Genomic DNA, 22,436 nt, shown 5'->3' on the forward strand with positions numbered 1-22,436 from the left:
CCGGATCAGACAGCTGGCCGGCCAGCGGGCTGCTGGCTGGGACCGTGTGCGCAGGCGAGGAAGCAAGCCAGGCATCGGGGTGTGGGGGCTGGCCACAGTTGTGCTATCCCAGTCAGCCAAGGAACTGCAGGTGTAGGGAAACTGGTTCTAGGTGGCTGAATCTGCCCGAAGTTTCCAGGAAAAGAAAGAAGCACGGACAGGGGAGGAGGCAGCGAGGTGGGAGGTGAAGCAAGGGAAGCCAGGTGGCTCTAACAGTTTTATTGTTAAGGCTGGAATGAGGAAGCTGGGGAGAATGGAAAAATACTCAGATGCAAACACACCTCAGCATAGAGCTCCCCAGTCACTAATGGCTTCATAGGGATTCACTCCTCCCTGAATCCTGCCTCAAGCCCATCCCTCCCAGTCTTCAGCCAGCTGCTATTCCAGTTCTGACCTGTACACACGGCTTTTCCGAGTCCAGCCCTGGAAGCTTCACATGGATGGGCCATAAACCAGACTCTTTGCAATGTTGAGTCTGTGGCTGAGATCTCCTAAATTATTGCTAGAGCAGGAGAAGTCAGAACTGTAGAGAAACTGGTAGTTAGGTGTGGTCTGTGGTGTGTTAGCAGAGTTTAGTGCAGGGCCGAAGGTGGCATAAGTGAATCAATTGTGTGCGGGCAGGAGATAATCAGGAAAATGATGGGGTAAGAGCTATAAAGCATCTCAGTGTTTTTTATTGTGAAAGGGGGAGGGAGAGAGGGTTCTCTCTTTTATTTGTTTCCCCACCAGCCTCCTTTATACCCTGTCAACATTTTTCCAGGAACAACTCTCTCTGCATGGGCCAAAGAAGCGATCTCCCTGTACATAAAAGCCTCCATGGAGCAGCAGGAGATGTGCAGGTATGTATAGGCAAGCGTCCCCTTCTGTCTGGAACATAAGCCACGCTGTCTGAGAGGCCACACTGGCACCAGGGAAGGAGTTTCTGTTCAGCCCAGGCAAACTGCTCAGGAAACTAATCCTTGATGGAATTTTCATAATAATACTTAACACAGGCGACTCCGCTCTCCCCAGAGCAGTTTATGAATCTCAGCTGTCTAATCCACCCAGGAAATGTCATTCCGGTCCCCGTTACACATCTGAGAAAGCTAAAGCAAATGCAGATGTGAACACAGAGGCAGGACAACTCAGGAGAATACAGTGCATCCCAAAGAGGAAAGGTGGTAGTTATGAGACACAGTCAGGAGCTTTTTTTGAAGCTGGGTAAAGAGCAAGCTCACAGCATTTATGGAAGAGATGATCCGAAGGCTAGAGATGCAGCTGGAGCTCCCGGTGAAATTCAGACAAAGTGAAAGTGAAAACAAAGTGAAGGAGAAAAGAAGCTCCATGAACAACTCAAGATTCAGGTGGGAGGACCTGAACAGCAAATCACTAGACAAGGAGGGCAACCTATGTATGAATGTCACCAAGAGAATAAGGCAGGCGAAGAGCCAGGCTACTTGAGGAGAAACAGGGCTGGCTGAAGAATTGGGTTTGTTGCCCCCGGTAAGCAGGCAGTAGATATGATGGCAAGAGACAAAATTAGGGAAGCCAGTCCCAGCAAATAGAGGGTAGAAAAGGTCAGAAAGCAGAAGGAAGAAGGAATGGTTTGAAATGTGAGGACTGCAAGAGACAACAACAGGTACAAATCTCACACCCTGTCCTTTCTGTTCTTTCTGTACGAGAAGTCTGCTGTGGGGAACTGGTGAGACTCCTGTCACCAGAACTGATCCTGAGAAGAGAAGGTAGTGCTGTCTGCCAGGAATAAATATTGAGCCGTGGACCTAATTCTGGGAAGAAGCAGAGCAGGGAAGAATCCACTGACTGTCCCTTCAGGTCAGGACAAATAGCTTTCCCACGTGTATTCTGGAGCAGGCCTAGGGGTCTTGTCAGAGGGACAAAAAAGTGGGGGCTCAGGCTTCTGTGGACAGTCCCTAGAAAAGGAGACCTAACGTGCAGGACCGGAGTGAAGATCAGACGGTCACTTGAAGGTGGGTGCTGTGAATGACAAGCTGCAGAGAAGCCTTTGTGGGAAGAGGGGCACTGGCCTCGTGGAGGTACCGGGGTCCAAGCAGTCTGGGATGTAGACTGGCTGGAGTGCTAGGAAGAGCCTTGGCGGTGGTAGAGGCGGGGGCAGGATTGAGTTGTGCGAGGTGCTTTGTTTGAATATGAGGGGGCAGGGAAAGGTGGCAGCTGAGGGGGAGCAGAGGAGACGGGGCACCGGGCGGCCAGGAGAGAGCGAGCACGGCAAGGCCCGCCTAAGGAAGCGGGAGGGAGCCTGGAGCAGTGGCGGCGGTGCAGGTGCGCCGCTGCATGGGGCTGCCCCGCGGCCGTGAAGACTGGCGGCCCGGGCAGGGCCGGCCCCGGGGCTGCAGCCGGGCTCCGCCGGCCGACGCCGCGCCCCGCCCGCGGGCAATGCCATGCTAATGAGGCGGCGCGGGGAGCCAGCCGGAGCCGGAGCCGGAGCCGGAGCCGGTCCGGTCCTGAGCGGCGGGCAGGGCAGGGCTGGGCTGGACTCCCAGCCGGCCGCACGGAGCGGGCAGCGGAGCGCGGGCGCAGCGCCCGGGGATAAGGTGCAGCAGCGCCGCCGGGTCCTGCGGTGCGGTGGGCGCTTGAGGGGCGCGGGCGCGTGCGCATGCTCAGTGCGCGCGTGTATCCACTTCGGTGGGGGGGGTGCGGGCGCGCGCGCAGCTTTCGTGTGCGTACTTGGTCAGTGTACATGAAAGCACCGTACATGTGCGCTTACCGTGTGTTGGGGGAGGAGAGCACCTGGTGTAGGAGGATTACAGGGTGTCTGCAGAGGCCCAGGTGAGGGAGGAGGGGTTATCTGGACAGCATGGTCCTGGTAGGGCATGCATGGATGGCGTGTGTGCACGTGGGTGCATGTGTGTGTAGTCATGAGGGCAATGGAAGGAGAGGAGTGTGGCTGTGGAGGTCACCAGGCCCTACGGAGGATGGTGGTGAATGGGACAGAAGCCGTTGCTGGGGAGAAGGGGCTGTAGGTGTGCACTTTTGGGAGGACACAAGGGGAAGCAGGTGGAGGGGCTGGGGTAATGGATAGGGTGGCATTGGTGAGGACAAGTGGTGAGTGTGTGGAGAGGTCAGAGCCTGGGGCGGGGTATCTGTTTGGACTGGGCAGTGTTGGGTGGGGTAAGTATGACTAAGTGGTAGAGAGGTTGGGAGAACTGGCATATTATCAAGAAAATATGGATGGCATGTCCAGAGGAGCCAAGTTGTTGGGGAAGAGGCAGACACTGAGTGTGTGCATGGGGGGACTGGGGGCTTGGGCTGGATGGCAGCTTGTTCACAGAAGTGAGAGTGCGCTTGGGAAGATAGGTGTGCTTGGAGGTACCGGAGATATGAGTGCAAGCAGGCAGGAATTGGAGTGGTGGGGAGAGAACGTGTCCAAGAGTGTGAAGGGACCAGGTTGCTGCATAGGATGATGGTGTGTGTGGATGGATCATGGTCTTGGACATATTAGCAGTTTGTAAAAGGAAATGGCAGAGTGCTGGATAGGACACAAGTGTGCATGCGTGTCTGTAGAAGGGCCAAGTTGAGGAGGAGGGACTGTGGGTAGAACAGGGCACTGGTAGAGTGTGTGGAGTGGTCAGAGAGGTGGGGAAATAGCAGTGTGGGTGTGGAGAGCACAGGACACTGGAGAGGGTGGTAGTATGTAGAAGAGAGGCTGTAATGCTGTGCATATGGAGTGACCAGGATGCTGGGAGTGATCAGTTTGTATGCAGTGAAGCCTAGGTGTTAGAACAATCTGAGTGTCTGTTTGAAGAGGTCTGAGTCTTTTGGAAAGTGATGTGTATGGACAGAACAGGGTGTTTGACAAGGTGATACGGTTAATGTTATTATGCGCTGGAGGAGTGCTGGATTGGGGAAATCATAGTGCTGGGAAGACATGGATGTATGTTTTGAGAAGCCAGGCTGCTGGAGAACTTAAGCAGGCCAGAAGTCACTGGATGGAGTGGCTGGTGCCATAGCATAAAGGGATAGGGTTTAAGTATTGTGGTGCTGGGGTATTGGGCAGGATACTGGAGCCAGGGTTTTGCATGGGCACAGATTTCCTATATTAGGTGGGTTGCAGTAGTCACAGCTAGTATCTGCAGTGCCTGATTCTGAGCTTTCTGTGTCATAGGGTGGAGCTGCAAAGGTAGAAAAGATGCCCCAAGAGGAGAGTATGAGGCAGCGCAAACAGGGAGCACAACACCAGCAAAAGCATGAGGAGGTGCCAGAGAAAGCAGAAGAGAAGCACGAAGGTCTCATTGAATTCCACAACTCTTACCGGGAGCTCTTCCAGTTTTTCTGCAGCAACACAACCATCCACGGAGCCATCCGGCTGGTGTGCTCCAAGAAGAACAAAATGAAGACGGCCTTCTGGTCTGTGCTCTTCTTCCTCACCTTTGGACTAATGTACTGGCAGTTTGGGATCCTCTACAGGGAGTACTTCAGCTTCCCCGTCAGCCTGAACCTTAACCTCAACTCAGACAGGCTGACCTTCCCTGCTGTCACACTGTGTACCCTCAACCCATACAGGTATGAGAGTGACTCCCATGGCCTGCAAGCATATGTTGTACCCTTGTGGGATCAAGGTGAATATCCATGTTCTTGTTTTTTTCCTGCACAGGAGGTAGAGACATAAAGTACATGTCTCCATAACAAAATCAGAGTACATGCTCCACTGCTATTTAACAATGGAGTAACTATATCAGAGCAAAAACACTCTTATACCGGAATAGTGTCCACACAGGCACTTACACAGGTGTAGCTGTAGCAGAGTAAGTGCAACTATGATGGGAAAGTTCCTTGTGCAGACACACCCTGATTTGGGAGTCTCTTTTATCCACCTCATAGATACAGTGCTGTTCAGAAGGAGCTGGATGAACTGGACCGGATCACCCACCAGACACTGATGGACATGTACAACTACAACATGTCTGTGGCACAAAGTGATTGGGCTGCCCAGTACACACACAAACGTAGCTCCAGAAGCCTGTTCCACTATGTTCAGCGACACCCACTGCGGAGGCACAAGCGTGATAACCCAGCTATTGTGGAGGAGAACAACCCTCCTGTAGATAAAAGTGACTGGAAAATTGGCTTTCTCTTGGTAAGGTATCTAGCTCCCTTCTGGTCCTGTCCTCTGTGATCTGATGAGGCAGCTGGAACTATCTTGTAACAATAGCTTCAGCCACCACCACCACCTAGGAATACAGTTAAGTTGTTGCAGCCATTGCTGAAGAAAGAGTTGGGAAGAGTGTTCAGGTCCCAGCCTGTTCCCTCAAGAACCCGAGGAGTGAGCTTGCTAGAATCTCATAGAAGAAAAAAGGTCTAGTCATGACTCACCCATGGAGAAGGATCCTCTCTTTCAGAGTGTAAAACTTTTGTTCGCACACCACACTGGGCGTTTTTACATGTGCTCCCAGGGTGGGGGTGCTTTAATTAGAGCAGCTCTGAGAGCCACTCTAATTAAAATTCGGAGTGTCTTCACCATGCTTCAAAATGGTGACAGGGACACTTTAACTAAAGCTCATTGAACAAGCTTTAGTTAAAGTGCTTCAACCACCATTTTGAAGCACAGGGATGATGATAGACAAGATGCCAAGACTGGCTGGGGCACACCAGTTAGCACACTCCAGCAGGCTTGGTTAATTACAGCATGTCAGAGCAGCCTCCTGGCATGTGTGCAAACACCCATAGCTAGGTCTTTCTTATCCCTCTGGAAACTTCTCTGCAATTTGCTGCCTCCTCCATCACTCTCAGCTCTTTTCTCCTGCCCAGGAGCTTCTCTTCCACAGAGGATCTGGATTGTGGGACTCTTCTCCCATGTCCATTATATGCATGTGTCAAGTATTACCTTGCTTTGTTCCCTATCCATAGTCAGGGAGCTCATATACCTCCTGCTTCATCCCTTCCTCATGAACTTGGAATCTGTGACATAGCTGCTTTTTCTCTTGCAGTGCAATGAGAAAAGTGATGACTGTTTCCACCAAACATACTCATCGGGTGTGGATGCTGTGCGAGAGTGGTACAGTTTCCACTACATCAACATTCTGGCACGGATGCCTAGCACTAAGGACGTAGATGAGTCTAATTTTGAGAGTTTCATCTATGCTTGCCGCTTCAATGATGTTACATGTGACAAGGCGTGAGTACTTGGGGGACTTCCACATCTTATGCTGAGAGCCCTCTGCATTCTTCCTCTTGGGTCAGGATACAAAAGCTGATGGAATATAGGACACAAGTCAGATTCATTCTCCATTGTTAAGTCCTCAGGCACCTACTTCCTATAATCTTAGACTGTGGGGTTGAGTTCTTCCCTTGGGGTCTTGGCATCTCCAGTTCAAAGATTCTGCTATGCCAGGGTCAGTTTTTGGGCTCTGTCTCCAAGGCCTGGTTCATACCACAGACATGTTTCTCCTGCAGTGCTTGAAGCCCCTTACTGTTGGGTGGGAGGAGGAGTGGTTCCTTTCAGAATATACTGCCTCTGCTCCAGAGCCCTGACAGCCCCTCATCTGAACATTTCCATTTCTCTCCAGGAATTACACTCATTTCCATCATCCTATTTATGGAAATTGCTACACATTCAATGATGACAATAGCAGCCTGTGGACATCCTCACTGCCTGGGATCAATAATGGTGAGAGTGACAGAAGATGCTGAGGGGCAGAAGGAGATTGTGGGCAGTGGGACACTGCTGGGCTTATTCCTTTTGGTAGTGGCAGATTTCTTCCCTCCCTGTGAGCTCTGTCTCTATCAGTCCCAGATCCTTACCTTCTTGTTCTTAGCTTATCTTGGCTCTATGTTACCCCTCATTGAACTTTGATCTCTGTTTTCCCTGCCTTCCATGGCCCTGATCACCCTAGTTTTCTGACACCACTGCAGGCCTTTCACTGGTGGTGCGCACGGAGCAGAACGACTTCATTCCCCTGCTGTCCACAGTGACAGGAGCCAGGGTGATGGTCCATAACCAAAATGAACCAGCTTTCATGGATGATGGGGGCTTCAATGTACGTCCAGGGATAGAGACCTCCATCAGCATGAGAAAGGTGAGGAAGGAATAGTTGAGATGGGGAAGAGGGGGTGTGGGCTTCCATGGAGAACCACATGGGAAGATTTCCTTCAGTAGGAAATTGGTGAGATAGAAAAGGGGAAAGCAGGGAGAAAGTGGTAGCAGGAAGGAATACCCAGTTATTGGTTGGAGTAGATGGGACTAAAAGCTGGTAGAAAGGAAGTTGGGTATCAGATGCTTTAGGCTATACTATTGTTTGAATCATCAGGAGATGACTCTGCGTCTTGGGGGCAGCTACAGTGACTGCACAGAGGATGGGAAAGATGTGCCTGTGCAGAACCTCTACTCATCCCGTTACACTGAACAGGTAACCCATGACCTCTGGTACAAGGCAAGCTTGTTCCTTACCTTTCTGGAATACCATCTCAGCCCCACTTGCCACAAAGGGATCTCTGTTTTCTTGGTACTGGGATTTGAAGTGAGGTCTGTGGATTTGGGTTCCTTTGAGCTCTCCCCTTCTCTCATGGGTTCCAGGTCTGCATTCGATCCTGTTTTCAGCTGAATATGGTGAAACGCTGTGGATGTGCATATTACTTCTACCCCCTGCCCTCTGGAGCAGAGTACTGTGACTATACTAAGCATATAGCCTGGGGTAAGTGATCACAGGACAGGAGGAATTACATAGCAATACCCCAGGCTTTTGTAAACCTACCTATTCTAACCTTAACTGTTAGAATCTCCCAGCAGACCCTCGTGGAAGGTGCTCACCCCTCTGATAGGGGTCTTCTCTGGGATTTTCTCCCTAGCGCAGTAGGCCCCTCAGAATGTTAAAGGAGGTAGGGGCAAGGGAAGGGTACCCATTTCTGGGCTACTCTTGCCCACATACATGCCTCCAAGATTCTCTTCCTTGTTCAGAGATGTTGACCTTGCATTTCACTCATTTGTCCCTTGCTCAGGTTACTGCTATTATAAGCTCCAGGCTGAATTCAAAGCTGACATTCTGGGCTGTTTCCGTAAATGCCGGAAACCTTGCAAGTAAGTTTCAGTTTGTTGTAAGGTGAACTAAAATTTTTCTCATTCCTAGAGATGGATTAATGCCAAAGAATTAGATTGGCTAGAGAAACTGTTCAGTGATATGGGGCAGAGGAGAGTTTGAGCATCTATAGTAAGAAGTCTCAGGGACATTTAACTTCTTACCTCTCAGCATGAAGCAAAGTTAGGCTGCATGTGGTGGAGGCTGCTGTGTTAGCACTTACCTTGTGGATGTCCCAGTCTGACCCATCACCAATGCCTCTCTCCCTTCAGGATGACAGAATACCACCTATCAGCTGGATACTCCCGATGGCCTTCTGCCCTCTCTGAGGTAACAAGATATCTTCCTGCTTTTACTCCCTTCCCCAGCACAGGGTGTCAGGCCTGTTCCATCAGTTTCATCAGTTTCTTATCCCCCAAAAAGAGATCCCAGCCTCCTCACAGTAGAACGTATTGATGATGCCCTTGGTACTTTCATTTCAGGATTGGGTGTTTCACATGCTTTCCCAACAGAATAAGTATAATATCACATCCAAGAGGTAAGAACTCGGGGGGGAGGGAGGAATCATTAGGGTGAGGGGACTGAGATGATTCTATGGGTAGAGATAAAATGCAGGGATGGTCAGGGCCTGGGGCCCAAACTAGTGACAGTTCAGCATAGTTTCATAGTTTCATAGTAGCTAGAGTCAGAAGGGACCTAGGTAGATCATCTAGTCCGACCCCCTGCCTTGGCAGCAAAGAGCACCGGGGTCAGATGACCCCGGCAAGGTGCTCATCTAACTTCCTTTTAAAAATCCCCAGGCTAGGAGCCTGCACCACTTCCCCTGGAAGCTGGTTCCAGGCCCTAGCCGCCCTGACTGTGAAGTAGCGCCTCCTAATATCTAATCTAAACTTACCCTCCGCCAGCTTGTGACCGTTATTCCTGGTCACTCCTGGGAGCGCACGGGGGAACAGGGACTCCCCCAATACCTGCTGATCCCCCCTGACCAGTTTGTAGCAGGCCACAAGGTCCCCCCTTAACCTTCTCTTGTGGAGGCTGAACAGGTTCAGGTCCCGTAGCCTCTCCTCATAAGGCCTGCCCTGCTGACCCCTGATCATACGAGTGGCCCTCCTCTGGACTCTATCCATATCGTCCACGTCCCTCTTGAAGTGTGGCGCCCAGAACTGGACGCAGTACTCCAGCTGCGGCCTGACCAGTGCCGTATAGAGGGGGAGGATCACCTCCCTGGACCTGCTCGAGATGCATCTGTGGATGCACGACAGGGTACGGTTGGCCTTCTTGACTGCCTCCCCACACTGCCGGCCCATGTTCATCGTGGAGTCAATGACGACTCCAAGATCCTGTGAGACTGGGCAGAAGGAATGATCCAGTCTTAAGGAAGGGCTAAACTGACAGTCGCATGAATTTCCATGAATAGTAAGAGCATGGGTTTAGTGCTGTGAAGTTTAGCAGAGTGTTAAAGGATGGGGGTAGGGGGCCAGGAAGGGGTAGGGGTGACATGAGAACTGTAGTTGCCGTGGATCTGAGGGATCATAGGTTTGAAATGACACTACATTTTTGGGAATTTTCTTCCTGTTTGGAAGGTCCCCATGGAATCTGGGAAAGACTTCAGGCTTAAATGTCGGACTGAAGTCTCAAGAACAGCAGGATGAGGGAACTGTACAAATCAAGGGGATGTGAAAGTTTAATGGAAAAACAAAATGAGGAGGTTATGCCAACAGGCAGAGGCTGCAAGATTGTCATCATTTCCCTCCTTCTCTCTTAATAATAGGAATGGAGTTGCCAAAGTGAACATATTTTTTGAGGAGTGGAAGTATAAAACCAATGGAGAGTCTCCTGCCTTCACGGTACATACTGCAACCCCTTGCCATCTCTACCAACCTGCTCTTTCTCCAGCATGATGCTCTGCTGCTTTGGAGGCTGTTCCTTTCAGCTGCATCACTAGCATCTATGTTTTTCTTCCTGTAGAAGGATGGGGGATGGAGATGTCGTCCTAGGCCAGGCATGGATGCTTTTGCTGGGAACGTGCCTGCTAGTGAGTGGAAAGACCAGGGCCCTTTTGCAGACCACATTATCACTCTCTCCATCTGTTTCCTTTAGGTGGTGACCCTCCTCTCCCAGCTGGGGAATCAGTGGAGCCTCTGGTTTGGTTCTTCTGTTCTCTCTGTGGCTGAGCTTGCAGAGCTGATTTTGGACTTCGTCGTCATCACCTGTATCCTGTCCTTCCGCTGGCTCCGCACCTGGCATGAGCCTGCCTCCACTATGCCACCCCCAGGTGGCCATGACAACACTGACTTCCAGTCCGAGGTGTCTGGCCCCAGCACCCCACACCGCTTCACTGTTGAAGCTGTTGTGACCACGTTGCCCCCCTACAACAGCTTGGAAAGATGCGAGTCCAGCAGGGATGCTGAAACGGGATTGGAGTGAGGACTCTGGTGCCATATCCTGCCTACATGTAGCTCAGGGGTCACATGCGCTACACCATTGATCTTGTCCTTGGGTCTGCAGCTGTGTGGCGGACCGAAGCAGGGACCAATTTCCTGCTTGGTGCTAGAGGAACTGTGGATTAGCTATACCTGTCCTTTCTTTACCTGGATCAGATCATAGCAGATCACTGCACTATTACTGGTGATGGGTAATTTATACTCTCTTCTGGTGGCAAATTCTACAATCCTTCTCCCACAATGCAATGTCCTTAGTATCTGGTACTTACCATTGTCATGGGTACCCAGTGAAACAAATATATTGTGGGGGTCAACTGAGCTCTTTCAGGTTCACATACACACTCTCTCTCTTTTTCCTTGTACCAAGGTCACACCCACTCTGGTCTGTAACCATTAGAAAACAAGAACTAATCAAAGAGGATTTTGTGTGTGGCTTGGTTTGCCTGTGTGTAACAAGGGACAGAGGCAAGGGGATGTGAAATTCTACAGCATAGATACGTTACAAATCTGCACACATGACTCTTCCCAGTATGGGGAACATTTTTCCAAAGATTTAATTGTTCTAAAAAAAATATCACATTTACCCAAAGAACCTTGTTAGCTCTGAGCTGTTAATTTTGCAGCTGAGTCCAGGCTGACTATTTCTGCCCCTGCTAGAGTCTGGGGAGGAGGCTGGGAATACCTGCCTGGAATTAGTTTTTCTGTACAGTTGTCCTCACTGTGCAGATCAGTATCCTCTCCTTCACCAAACTCCAGACAGTCCCAGAGTTTGTGACTGGGTTGGGGTGGGGGGAGGAAGAGAAGGCAGGGACAGACAGGTTGGGGTCCAGTATGGATGCATGAGCTGCCTCCAAACACATTCTAGCTTAAGATCTGAAATCTTCTGAAGCATGCTACTGGCCAATAGAAAAGGCTATCTGCAACCCAACACACATCTCATTTCTGCACTCCATGCAGCTAATTGCCTCTTTCCTGAATGTTCTGGGACAACTTTATTGTCTTGTGCCGCCTTTAGTTAGGACCTCTAGGAAACAGAGTAGTGCCTGTCATTGAGAACATACCTAGACTGAGCTGCCAAAACACTAGCTCAGGTGCATGCTATGGCAGAATAGAGCCAGCCTAGTGCAGAGCCAGGACAGCCCTTATGAGCTCATCCCTTTTGTGTTCAAAAGCTGAACATTCCCCCCAGTGGCAGAGAGGCTGCTGTGCAGCCAGCACAGGGAAGGACTGATTGCAACTTGGGAATTATTAATGGAAAACAAGTTTGGAGACCTTTCATTTTGCACTGCAATGAAGCACGAGAACACTAAGAAACTTTTATGGAAATCGTACAAGAGACAATGAAGCTGTAGTGATAGAATGTATAACGTAAAGATGCTCCATAACTAAGGGACTGAGGAAGTTGGTAACCGGGAGATGGATCCACAGTTAAGCAGCTGCAGGACCACAAACTGAAGGACTGCCTCCTCAAAAAAGGGTGCAGACAGAAGTGCAGCTCCGAGTTGTAACTCAGAATGATTTCTGTTCTGAGAGACAAAGTTACCCCAGACCAAACAGAAGTTCACTGTTGGTTCCAGGGGGAAGGAAGCCTGCAGTCAGGTTCCCATAGCAATGGTAAAGCTCACTGCCAGTGCTTGCTGCTTCCAGAATGGGAGGGGGAAAGGCATTCTTAGGGCTCCCCAGCAGATGCTGAAGGGTGGAGTGGATGAACTGAAGCCCCCTTCACCTCAGGGGGGGCTCTAATACATCCATCCTACCCTCAAGGGGACGGAGGGGGAGAGGAGAAAAAATCGCAGACTAAACTCCTCCACTCTTTCCCCCACTCCCATTCTGAAAAGAGCAACAGGCTGGGAACTGCAGACACAAGTTACAAAAGAAGATACATTTTGAATTCTGATACCTGATGCAATGAGGGGGGCAGATTTTCACTGGATCGGCCATTTTTAAAGTTGTTTACAGCCATGTACTTACATTTGGTCACAGCTATAAACTGCTTTCTGTGGCCAGATTGGGCAAAATTTGTCACTTCGGTCTGCACCCAAAGCTCATCACTGAGTTATTCTCATTTAGGTATGCTTGTGTTTATGGAACCCAGTGATCACAAAAGGGTACTTGGTTGAGACACAGGACCTGGAATTCAGTCCTAGTCTGCCTGGTTCACAGCACAGATTTCAACCAAGGTCTCCCCAACCCTGGGTCAGAGTCTAATCACCAGGAATCCGGGTTTTCCATTTCCCATGGAAATGAAAAAAAAAAATGCAGATTTTGTCTTTTAACCAAGAAAAAAGTGGATTTTTCATTTTAACAGAAAAACACATGGATTTTCCTCTTTTACGAAGAGCTCTTTGCAGGCTGGCAGAGTTCCAGCCTGCAAGAGCCTCTTGCAAAAAGGGCAGAAAACCCTAAACCTTGCCCCAAGTCAGAGGGAGAGGAGGCAGGGGTGGGGCCTAAGACTCTCGAGTTAGCCAGAGCTTGGATCAGGCTCACTTTCCCTCCTGAAGCCTTTGGGGCACGTAAAGCTTGCAGAGGGCTAGGGACCAGCTTGACCCACCCCCCCTGCAGGGCTGGAGTAGGGGGCAGTGGGTTGGGAATGAGAGACACTAGTAGGGCCGGGGGTGGGGGGTGCAGGTGACTGCCAGGGCTGTGGAAAGAGCCAGCAGGGCAGGTGGAAGGCAAGGCAGGACAGGTGTGCTGAAGGAGTGGGGAGATGTCTGTGGGCAATCTCAGGCTACCACAAGAGAACCTGGACAACATCCCTATGCCCTGCTGCCAGGGGTAGGAATGGGCAAGCAGGCAGGGTCTTTTGCTTGTGTGCCTCGCAGTGTCGAACACCAGGACCACCTGCCTTCCTGCCTGCTCCCACGAAGAGGAGGCAGTGGTCACAGCTCAGCACTGCAGCTCAAGGGATGTTGTGGTGTGCTGGAGGCCAGGTCAGGTGCCAAGCTGCTGCTGCTGTCCATGGACCATTGGGCAGAATGGCCAGCTCCATGCCTCCACGTGGGGCTAGTAGCACTCCACCAGAAAGCCGCATGCAGAGGCAAGTAGGAGCCCACCCAGGCTGATGGCATGCAACTCTATGCCTCCGTGTATGGTTCCTGCTGGAGTGCTGAAAGCCCCATGTGGAGGACCCACCCAGCCTGATGGCACATGGACTGGGAACTGCTTGCCATTGGCCTGGACAGCAAACCATACATGGAGGCACCGAGTTGTGCACCATCAGGCCAGGCAGATTCCTGTTTGCCTCCGCATAGTTTCCCACTTCCTGCTGAGTGGTGGAAGCTCCATGTGGAGGGCCAGCCAGGCCGATGGTGCATGGACTGGGAGCCACATGCCATTCAGCTGGGCAGGAAGATGTACATGGCATGCAGCTCAGTGCCTCCATTGGACTGGGTGGGCTCCTGCTTGCTTTCACATGTGGTTTCCTGCTGGAGTGCTGGAAGCCCCATGTGGAGGCATGAAGCTGGCTGGCCCGACCTGATGGCACGTGGTCTGGGAGCCATACAATCAAAGGACCAGAAGGGACCTGCAAAATCATGCCATTGGGCTGGGCAGAAAGCTGTACATGGAGGCACTGAGTTGCACGACATTGGGCTGGTGGGCTCCTGCTTGCTTCCACGTGTGGCTTCCCACTGGAGTGCTAGAAGCCCCACATGGAGGCACTGAGCCCACCCAGCCCAATAGCACATGGCTCACAGACCACATGCCATTGGGCCAGGCCAGCCCGCCATGTGGTGCTTCAAGCACTTCAGCAGGAAGCTGCATGTGGAGGCAAGCAGGAGCCCACCCAGCCCAATGGTGCATGCAGCAGAGCTTGCTTGGTCAGCAGCTGTCCCCACAGTGTTCCATGTGGGGTTAAGCCCTGCTGAGGGCAGCCAGTGCCATACTCCCACCCATGAAGAACACAGGCCCCCGGAGGCTGAGGGGGCACAGCAACCACCCGCAGGTGGCAGCAGTGGCATCAGCGGTATGGCGGTGAGCGGGGACTGCCCGCAGGTAGTCACGGTGACATCAGTGGTCAGGGTGGGCCAAGCAGGGACCGCCTACAGTAGGCTGCAGTGGTGTCGGTGGCAAGGTCGGAGAATGGTGAGTGGTGGGCAGCAAGTGGGGAGCACCTGCAGCTGCCATTCATGATGTTGGCGGTGTTGAGAGGGGACTGCCAGTAGCCGCATCAGCAGTGGAGGGATGGGGGTTGGGCAATGACCACCCACAGAAGAAAGTGGTGGCCAACAATCTCATCCTATGCTCCCACCCACAGCCACCAGCCCTGGCTTGGGTCCCAAGGCAGGGTGGGCCATTCCCAGCATGGCTGCATCCAGCCAGGCTCCCATTCAATTGTCACAGCAAGGCAAGGGGAGCAGAGCAGCACCTGGCTGGCTGCAACCACACCAGAAGCTGCGAGCAGGCTGAGGCCAGCAGGCTTGCTCTGCTTCTCCAACCTTCAGCATCACCCCTGCCATGCTACTCTGGGTGGGCAAGTAGGAAGCCTCAGCAAGAGACTGCTGCCCAGCACACAGAGCTCTGACCCCAGCTGCCCCCCTCCCACTCTGCCCATCCAGCATGAGCATCCTGAGGGTGGGCAGAAGGTGACTGGAAGCTGGAGCTCCATGTGCTGGGCAGGAGCTGCTGGGCTGAAGCTTCCACTTTTTTTTTTTAATGAAAATGTTTTGTGTTCCAAGTCAAATCAGCCAAATTGATTCCAAATCTGTGGGTCAGTCAAGAACCATAAGTGGCCCTACTACTGGCAAACATCCTCCATCCCACCTGGGGCTTCAGGTGTTTCCAAATCCTTTGGTAGGCATCCTGCTCGGAGGCTTGGGGTTCAGATGCCCCCGAGTTTCACTTGCCCCTAGCCATAAGGACCCAGAAGCAAGCTTGGGAGGAGTCTCTGCCTGCCCAGAACAGCATAGTGTGGCAAGAGCAGGAGTCATAACTGGGGGCAAGGAGAGCAAAACAGGCTTTCCAACCCCAGCCACCGCGCAGCTTCCAGTGGGGCTGGTCCCAGTGCAGCTGCAACCTGCTGGGTACTGCTGTGCTCCCCTCACCTCCAGCAGCCACTCCTCCTCCAACTCCTGCCCACTACTGCAGCACTCTGGGCAGGTGGGCAGGGGGAAGCTTCAGTGCAGTGGCTCCCGCTGAAGGCAAGGGGAGCAAAGAAACACCCAGCCAGCTGCAGCTGCACTGGGAATAGCCCTGCTAGAAACCATGTGCCAGCCAGGCGGGGCCTAGCGGGAGTGCAGCATGGGCTGCCCTGGTGAGAGCAGGTGGGACTCAGCCCCACGTGAAGCATTGTAGGGGAAGCTCTGGGTCAGATCCAGCCACTTGGTGGGCTGGATCTGGCCCACAGGTCGTATTTTGCCTGCCCTTGGAGAAGGGAGGAGTGTGAGAGCTTGGAAAAGGCACAGGGCCCATAACTTACTTTCTGCAGCAAGAAACATGCCAACAAGGTCCGGCAGGGACTGCATGCCAAGCTGGGCTGGGTCCTGCCGGCACTGGGGCCTCCCACGCAGCCAGGTTTCGCCAGTCCCAAATTTGCAGCGCAGGTAACATTTTTTCATTTGCACACATGCCTCTTGACATGTCTCAAAGGGGTTTGAGACATGGCAAGAGGCACATGTGCGCTCATCTGGACACACCCTTTGTCACGAGCATGGTATAAAATTTCTTTTTTAGAGCCAAGAGCCTGGGGAAGAGAGAAGTAAGTTTTTTTGGAAGTATCAGGGTCTCAAAGTAAAAAAAAGATGCATGTACTTTTAGATGGTCAGGCTTGGGGAAGACTAGGGACAGCATTTTTTAAGGAAGTGGGGTTTTTAAGAACTGGGGTGTAGGAGAGAAGGGGGTTGGAAGATCACAAGTTTTTCCACAAGAATCATAATCTTGGAAGGAGGTTGTGTCCCCTGGATAACATTGCTCTATCTCTTCTCCAAAATCCTTTCCCTTCCATGGTTTAAAGAAAAGGTTCAGTATTTTGTTAAAGACAAAGATCCTGTAGAAGACAGCAGTGTTTGAGCACTGAAGCCAGGGTTCTGGAGAAGAGAGGCCTACATGTTTTCAAAGGGCTCAGGTTTTGGAGAAGAAACAGATGTACATACTAGGAAGGAATGAGGATAACAGAAGAGAAGGATTAAGGTTTTGGATCAAGCAAATGTCTCAATGAAGAAAGGGGTATCCTTACTTGGAACAGGGAATGGTTTGTGCTTGAAAGGTGCTTATTTGTGGGGGGGAGGGGGGAAGTGGAGGAGCTATGTGCTTAGAAGAGGGTAGAGTGCACATAATATGAGCTATGTGCACATTTGGATAGGGCCTAGATCTTGGAGAAGAGAAGGTTTGTGTTTTGCAAGGTGGTGTTTTGGAACAACATGTTTTAGCTTGGAATAGGCTATGGGCTTGGAGAAGAGAGGTGTTTCATGTTTTTAAGGTAATGGGGTCTTGGAAAAGAACATGTCTGAAATGGGCCTGAGTCTTGGAGAAGAGAAGCATCACAATTTTGTTAGGGGCTACAACCTTGAAGGGAACATGGATGCTTGGGAGAGATGGCTCATGAAGTGTCAGAAGACTGAAGGGGCAGCTTTTGGGAAGAAAGGTCAGGATTATTTTTTAATGTCCAAGTTCAGAGAAGAGTCAGTTCTATATGGGGTCAGGCCTTTGCAGGATAGATAGAAGTATTGACTGAAGCTGTTCCAGGACCTTGAAGAAGAGAATCATCAGTGATTTGGAAGGGGGTGTAATCTTAGACAAAGCAAGTAAGATTGGAAAGGTTTTGAAAAAAAACAACAGTCTGTACTTTAGAAGGGCTGTAGTTCTGGAAAAGAAAGAAAAGTTGACAAAGAAAAGTATGAGGTGCGTACCTAGACAGGGTCTAAGAACATTAAATATTTTGTCAAGGTGCATCATCTTGCAGATGAGAGGGGTGTGGGTGTTGCAAAGGAGTCTGGTCTTGTAGAAAACAGGTGGGTCCATGCTTGGATGGGATTAGGACTAGAGAAGAAAGGCTTGACATTTAGTAACAGACTGCAGTATATCGAGAGAAGGATGTGCACGCTTGGAAGGGCCTAAGGTCTTGAGGGGGAAAAAAAAGGGTTGCGAGTTCATGAGAGGCCAGGATTCCAGAAAAGAGAAGTGTGAGTATTTCAGAAAGACTGGTGTGACAGACTCTGTATTTTGGAAGTAGCCAGAGAGGTCTGAGTGCTTGAGGGAACACAGTTTTGGGTTAGAATTTCAGAAAGGCTTGAAAAGTGTATGGAGTTAAGGAAGAGACAAGATTCTTGGAGGAAAGACAGGTCAGTGACAATGTGCTGAAAGGGTCAGAATCATGATAGAACTGATTGGTCTTTTCAAGTGTTTGTGCTTGAAGGAGTCTGGATCATAGAAAAGACTGTGGTGAATATGATTGCAGCAGCCAGGGTCTCAGAGAAGGACAGAGTGTGCTTTAAAGAGGTTGGAGCACTGAAAAAACAAGGTCAGGGATTTTGTTAGAAGCCAGAATCATGAGCAAGTTTGGAATGAGGACATCTTGGAGACAAGAAAGTGTTTAAGAATGGACTGAGGTTTCAAGAGAAGAGATGCATGACTATTTAGAAAGGGATGAGTCCTTAATAGGAGGTAGAGTATGAATGAGTCCTGTTCTTCAAAAAGGGACAAGTGTTGACTGGTTTGGAAGGGGCCATGGTCTTGGAGGTCTGATCAAAATTTTGGGCTGTTTGCTGGCTGTTTCGTTTCCACACTGTTTCAACTCGTTTTGAGCTCAAAACAGCAAAATCAAAACAAAACGAAGGGCTTCAAAACAGCCTCAAAACGAAATGAGGGCAGTCAAAACATTTTGAAAGTTTCAAAACATTTCAAGTTTCGAAGTTCAAGCTGGGCTTGCCTGCAGGGAAACAGAAAGTAAGGAGAAGGATGGGGAAGAACTGCACTCATATTGACTGTGTAGCTGGCCAGTGACTGATCCTTCCCTGAGGTCCCTTCCAATCCCTTTGTGCTCTGGGGAAGAGATGGAAAAACAGGATAAAAGGCAGCATTGTTTGAACTGGCCTGCTTTCTGCCTTAGGGTCTGACAGTTACTGAGCTGTGTCTGCCAGGAGCTCAGGAGTGTTAGACAACAAAGGTTACTACTAGCATTGATTTGAATGATTTCCTACTTGCTAGCCTAGCAAGTGGGATTCCAAAATACCTTTTTCTTTCTTCTAGACCCTTTTATTTCATTATTATATTAATTGATTTATTCTTTTCAATGTTATAATTATATTGGATATTACACTATAGAATTTGATTTATATAGGAAGGGAGATACATTTATATTTTATTTCTATACATTTATACCTTGTGACAGACTACACACCTTAGACAATTTATATAGGAACACAGATACATTTATATATTTGTATAAAAGCAAGCCACTATGAAACACACCATGAAGTGTGGTGGAAAAGCAGCTGGCAAGCCTTCAGGGAGGGGCAGAAGAGGAGGTAGAGGGAGAGGTGCAAGTGTTCCCCCCCTCAACTGAGATGCAGCCTCTTTCCTACAACTAGCAGGGATGAGGCTTCCACAAGCAGCAGAGGGGAGCAGTGCCAGTTCTACTGTCTGTGCCTGAGCCTGCATCCACTCAAAGAGCACCAGCCATAACCCACCCCCACCCACCACCATGACAACGAGCAGCAGCACCAGCATGATAGTCTCCCATTTCACTTCCCATGCTGAGCTTTCCAGTGCCAGAGGAAGAGCTGGAGCTGAGTGCCCTAGCAAGGGGAATTCTGGGGAAGGAGGGAGAAACCAGCTGAGTTTGTGCTCCACACCCTTCAAGTTTCCCTTAGAGCCAGGTCTCCTTCCCCAGAAGGCACTTCAGAGGAGGCTGAGGTAGAGGTTGCAGAGGCAGCAGCTCAGCTGAGTCTGCTCCTCCTGTTGCTGTGCCTCTGCCTGCTGAGGAGGGGGAAATTGCAGCATCCACACATGCACCCACCCCCCAGCCAGCAGGTAGTGTGGTCTGGGATCATTTTGAGCTGGCAGATGATCCCACATATGCTATCTGCCTGCACTGGCAAGCCAAAACCAGCCAGGGCAGAGGAAAAAAAAAACACAAGCACCACAGGGTTGCCAATGCTTCTTCACAGGCACCACCCCCTTGCCCTTGCTCCTCCTCAGCCTGGTACCAGCAGGACTGTGCCCAAAAGAAAGTCCCCCTCTTGCTCCAAAGCCCCTGTCCCCCCAAAGCAAAGGCAGGTCACCCTGAAACAGTGAGGGAAAGGCAGACAGGAAGGGTGTGTGTGGGGGGTGGGGTGGGGAGGGGTTGTTGCAAGGGTAAGCGAGATCACCGAGGGCAATGGGGAGATGCTTACTGTCTATGACCAGCCCTTCTCCTTAGTTGAGCGGTGAGGGTTCAGGTGGCTCATGGCACTCATGGCCCCATCCTACGAAGTACCTGCATGCACCACCATTAGCAGGACAGTGGTGCCCTCCCTATATGAGGCATGCAGGGAGTACTTGAGGGAGGAGCTGTGCAAGGCAGGTCCGCAGGTGGCCTTACACTTAACCTCAGACATCTGGAGCAGCTGGGGTGGAGACCATGCCTACCTCTTCCTCACATGGCACTGGTGCGACTAGTCAGGCTGTCAGTGGTCTCTCCTTCAAGCAGAGGTGATGGATGAGTCCCACACAGCAACACAGATCGTGGGGGTCTCGAATCACTTGGTTGAGCAGGGCAAGCTCACCCATGGGTTCGTGGTCACCGACAATGGGGCCAATATGGTCATGGTGATCCATGATTCCAACTTTGTTGGCATCTGTTGCGTGGCACATAAATTCCACCTCATTGTCAGGGATGCCTTGGAGGGGGACAGGGCTGCTGGAGATGGCACCAGCACCACCTGCAAGCTCATTTCCAAATGCGGGAAAGTGGCAGGATACTTCCACTGGAGCATTTAGAGGGGCAAGATGCTGCAGGACAAACAAGCAGAGTTGAACATCCCAGAGCACAAAATCATGCAGTGTGTGGAGACTCAGTGCAACTCCACACACCTGATGTTCAAGAAACTGGTGGAGTAACAGAAGGCCATCCATGAGATGGCCTTGTTCAGGGAGATTGGAATCGGCACCCCCCCTTAACAGAGCTGAGTGGGATACTATCTCCCAGATCTTGGTGCTCCTCAAGCCCTTCCTCAAAGCCACCGAGACCCTCAGTGCTGGCAATGCTCTCCTTAGTCAGCTGATCCCCATAGTGAGGGAACTTCAGAGCCAAATGGAGAGCTTCCAGGGGATCAATGTTCCTGGCTGGGGCAAGCCACTGTCACCAGACATCCAAGCACCGTTGAAGCGGCTGAAGAAGGACATCAGGAAACGGCTTGATCCCTTGCAGTCCAGTACAGTCCACGTGCTGGCCGCCATGTGTGACCTGAGGGTGAAGGAAGGCATATGCAACAGCCAAAGCCAGAATCAGTGGATGGAGGTGCTGGTGAAGAGTCAGGGAGGCAGAACGGCAGAGGCGGGAAGAAGTGGAAGAGGAGGATCCACTATCCCATGCTAGCATGCCATCCACTAGCCAGTCTCTTTCTCCACCACAGGTGCTGCCAATGTGGACCAAGGGCATGGCTTCCATGGTGCAGTCCAGAGGCACCTGACCCCACTGTCAGGCAGGCAGCACTCAGGCCTTGGTGGCTGCCTAGCTTGCCAAGGATGTGGAGCTGCTGCTGTGCAACCCTGTGACCTACTGGGCAAGCCACAGCCAGAGGTAGCCAAATCTGGCCACGGTTGCCCATGAACACCTGTCCTGTCCACTGACCAGTGTTCCAAGCCAGAGGGTGTTCAGCATTGCTGGGGATGTAGTGGCACCCCACTACACCTGCTTGGATTCTGGTTTGGTGGAACAGCTGGTGTTCCTGAAGGTGAAGCTTCCACTGCTAGGGTTCCCCCAAGCTCCAGGTGCAGACAGAGTGAATGCCACCCTCCTCACCCTGTCCACACCCATTTCCTTTTTTCATTCTTTAAAAAGCCATTGAATGCCCCACTCTCAGAGATGGAGGGGGCACTCACTGCATCACCAGCCAGCAACGGAAGAACATGCCCCAACTGAGCTCCTGTGCCAAGATGAACTTGGAGGTATGGGCTGGGGCTATGGTAAAAGGAAGAGGCCCCAGATCCTGGGGATGATCACTAAAACTGCACGCTACCAGGGTCAGGGAGGCCTGGTGGGACTGCCGGGGCGCGGCAGCCCTAGGAAGTACCAGGATCAAGGATCCCCCTGGTGAAAGGCAGGTAGATCAAAATGAAACACTGCTGTTGAAAGGGAACGGTGCTGTTTCAGACAGCCCTATCACAAAGTACTAGAGGACTGGGAAGAAGACAGCTGTGTATGCCACAAACTCCTGGAAGACGACTTCAGGCTCAACTCTAGGAAAAAAATTCTTCACAGTTAGAATAAACTCACCCCAAAGATTCTGGAAAATCTTCAAGAGGAGACTAGACAGTCACCTCACTAGGGTCACCTGACCTCAGTTACCTCTCCTGCCTACTGCAGGGGGCTGGACCCAATGATCTTGTAAGGTCCCTTCCAGCCTCTAACACAGTCTACAAATCTATGCTTGATGCCCCTGTCTTGGGCTCATTAGTATTTTCCTTAAGGAGCATTTGCAGACATGAAAGCTTACACCCCCAGTGTCAAGTGTTAGCAATATGTGGTGTTAGGAACAGTGGCTGTGGGAAGAGATCAAGCTGGAATGTTGTATGTGGAAAAAATTCCCCATCATTGAACTCAGGGCTGCCTTGCCTATAGAATCTCTCTTCCTCTAGGAAGACAAAGCACCTGCTATTAAGTAGATCCTGCTGCTTGCCTTCACAGCATGAGTTTTCTTGTTGTAACCCCCTCCACTGAGGAGAGGGGAAACTCTTCTCTGCACATGAGGTTGAATAACTGAGTTTGACATGTTGATTTTAGACTTGC

General features: G+C 51.0%; 1 protein-coding gene across 5 annotated transcripts; it reads left to right on the forward strand.

Annotated features, from left to right (window-relative positions):
* Positions 1-326: 326 nt before the first annotated feature.
* Positions 327-10,929, forward strand: SCNN1A (sodium channel epithelial 1 subunit alpha). 5 transcript variants are annotated; one of them, XM_090054531.1, is made up of 15 exons: positions 327-683; positions 800-878; positions 1,704-1,851; positions 4,160-4,557; positions 4,876-5,131; positions 5,982-6,169; positions 6,561-6,661; positions 6,907-7,070; positions 7,302-7,400; positions 7,568-7,685; positions 7,990-8,068; positions 8,339-8,396; positions 8,549-8,604; positions 9,838-9,913; positions 10,167-10,929. In XM_090054531.1, exons 4-15 carry the CDS (start codon positions 4,184-4,186, stop codon positions 10,491-10,493), a joined length of 1,896 nt encoding a protein of 631 aa, XP_089910657.1. In that variant the 5' UTR covers positions 327-683; positions 800-878; positions 1,704-1,851; positions 4,160-4,183; the 3' UTR covers positions 10,494-10,929. The 5 variants fall into 5 exon arrangements, with proteins under 5 accessions (XP_089910657.1, XP_089910648.1, XP_089910676.1 ...); XM_090054522.1 differs by lacking the exon at positions 1,704-1,851; XM_090054550.1 differs by lacking the exons at positions 327-683; positions 800-878; positions 1,704-1,851 and adding an exon at positions 1,877-2,006.
* The last annotated feature ends 11,507 nt before the right edge of the window (positions 10,930-22,436 follow it).

Source organism: Crocodylus siamensis, chromosome 1, assembly GCF_052110815.1.
Source record: "Crocodylus siamensis isolate JL-2025a chromosome 1, ASM5211081v1, whole genome shotgun sequence".
Taxonomy (NCBI): Eukaryota; Metazoa; Chordata; order Crocodylia; family Crocodylidae; genus Crocodylus; species Crocodylus siamensis.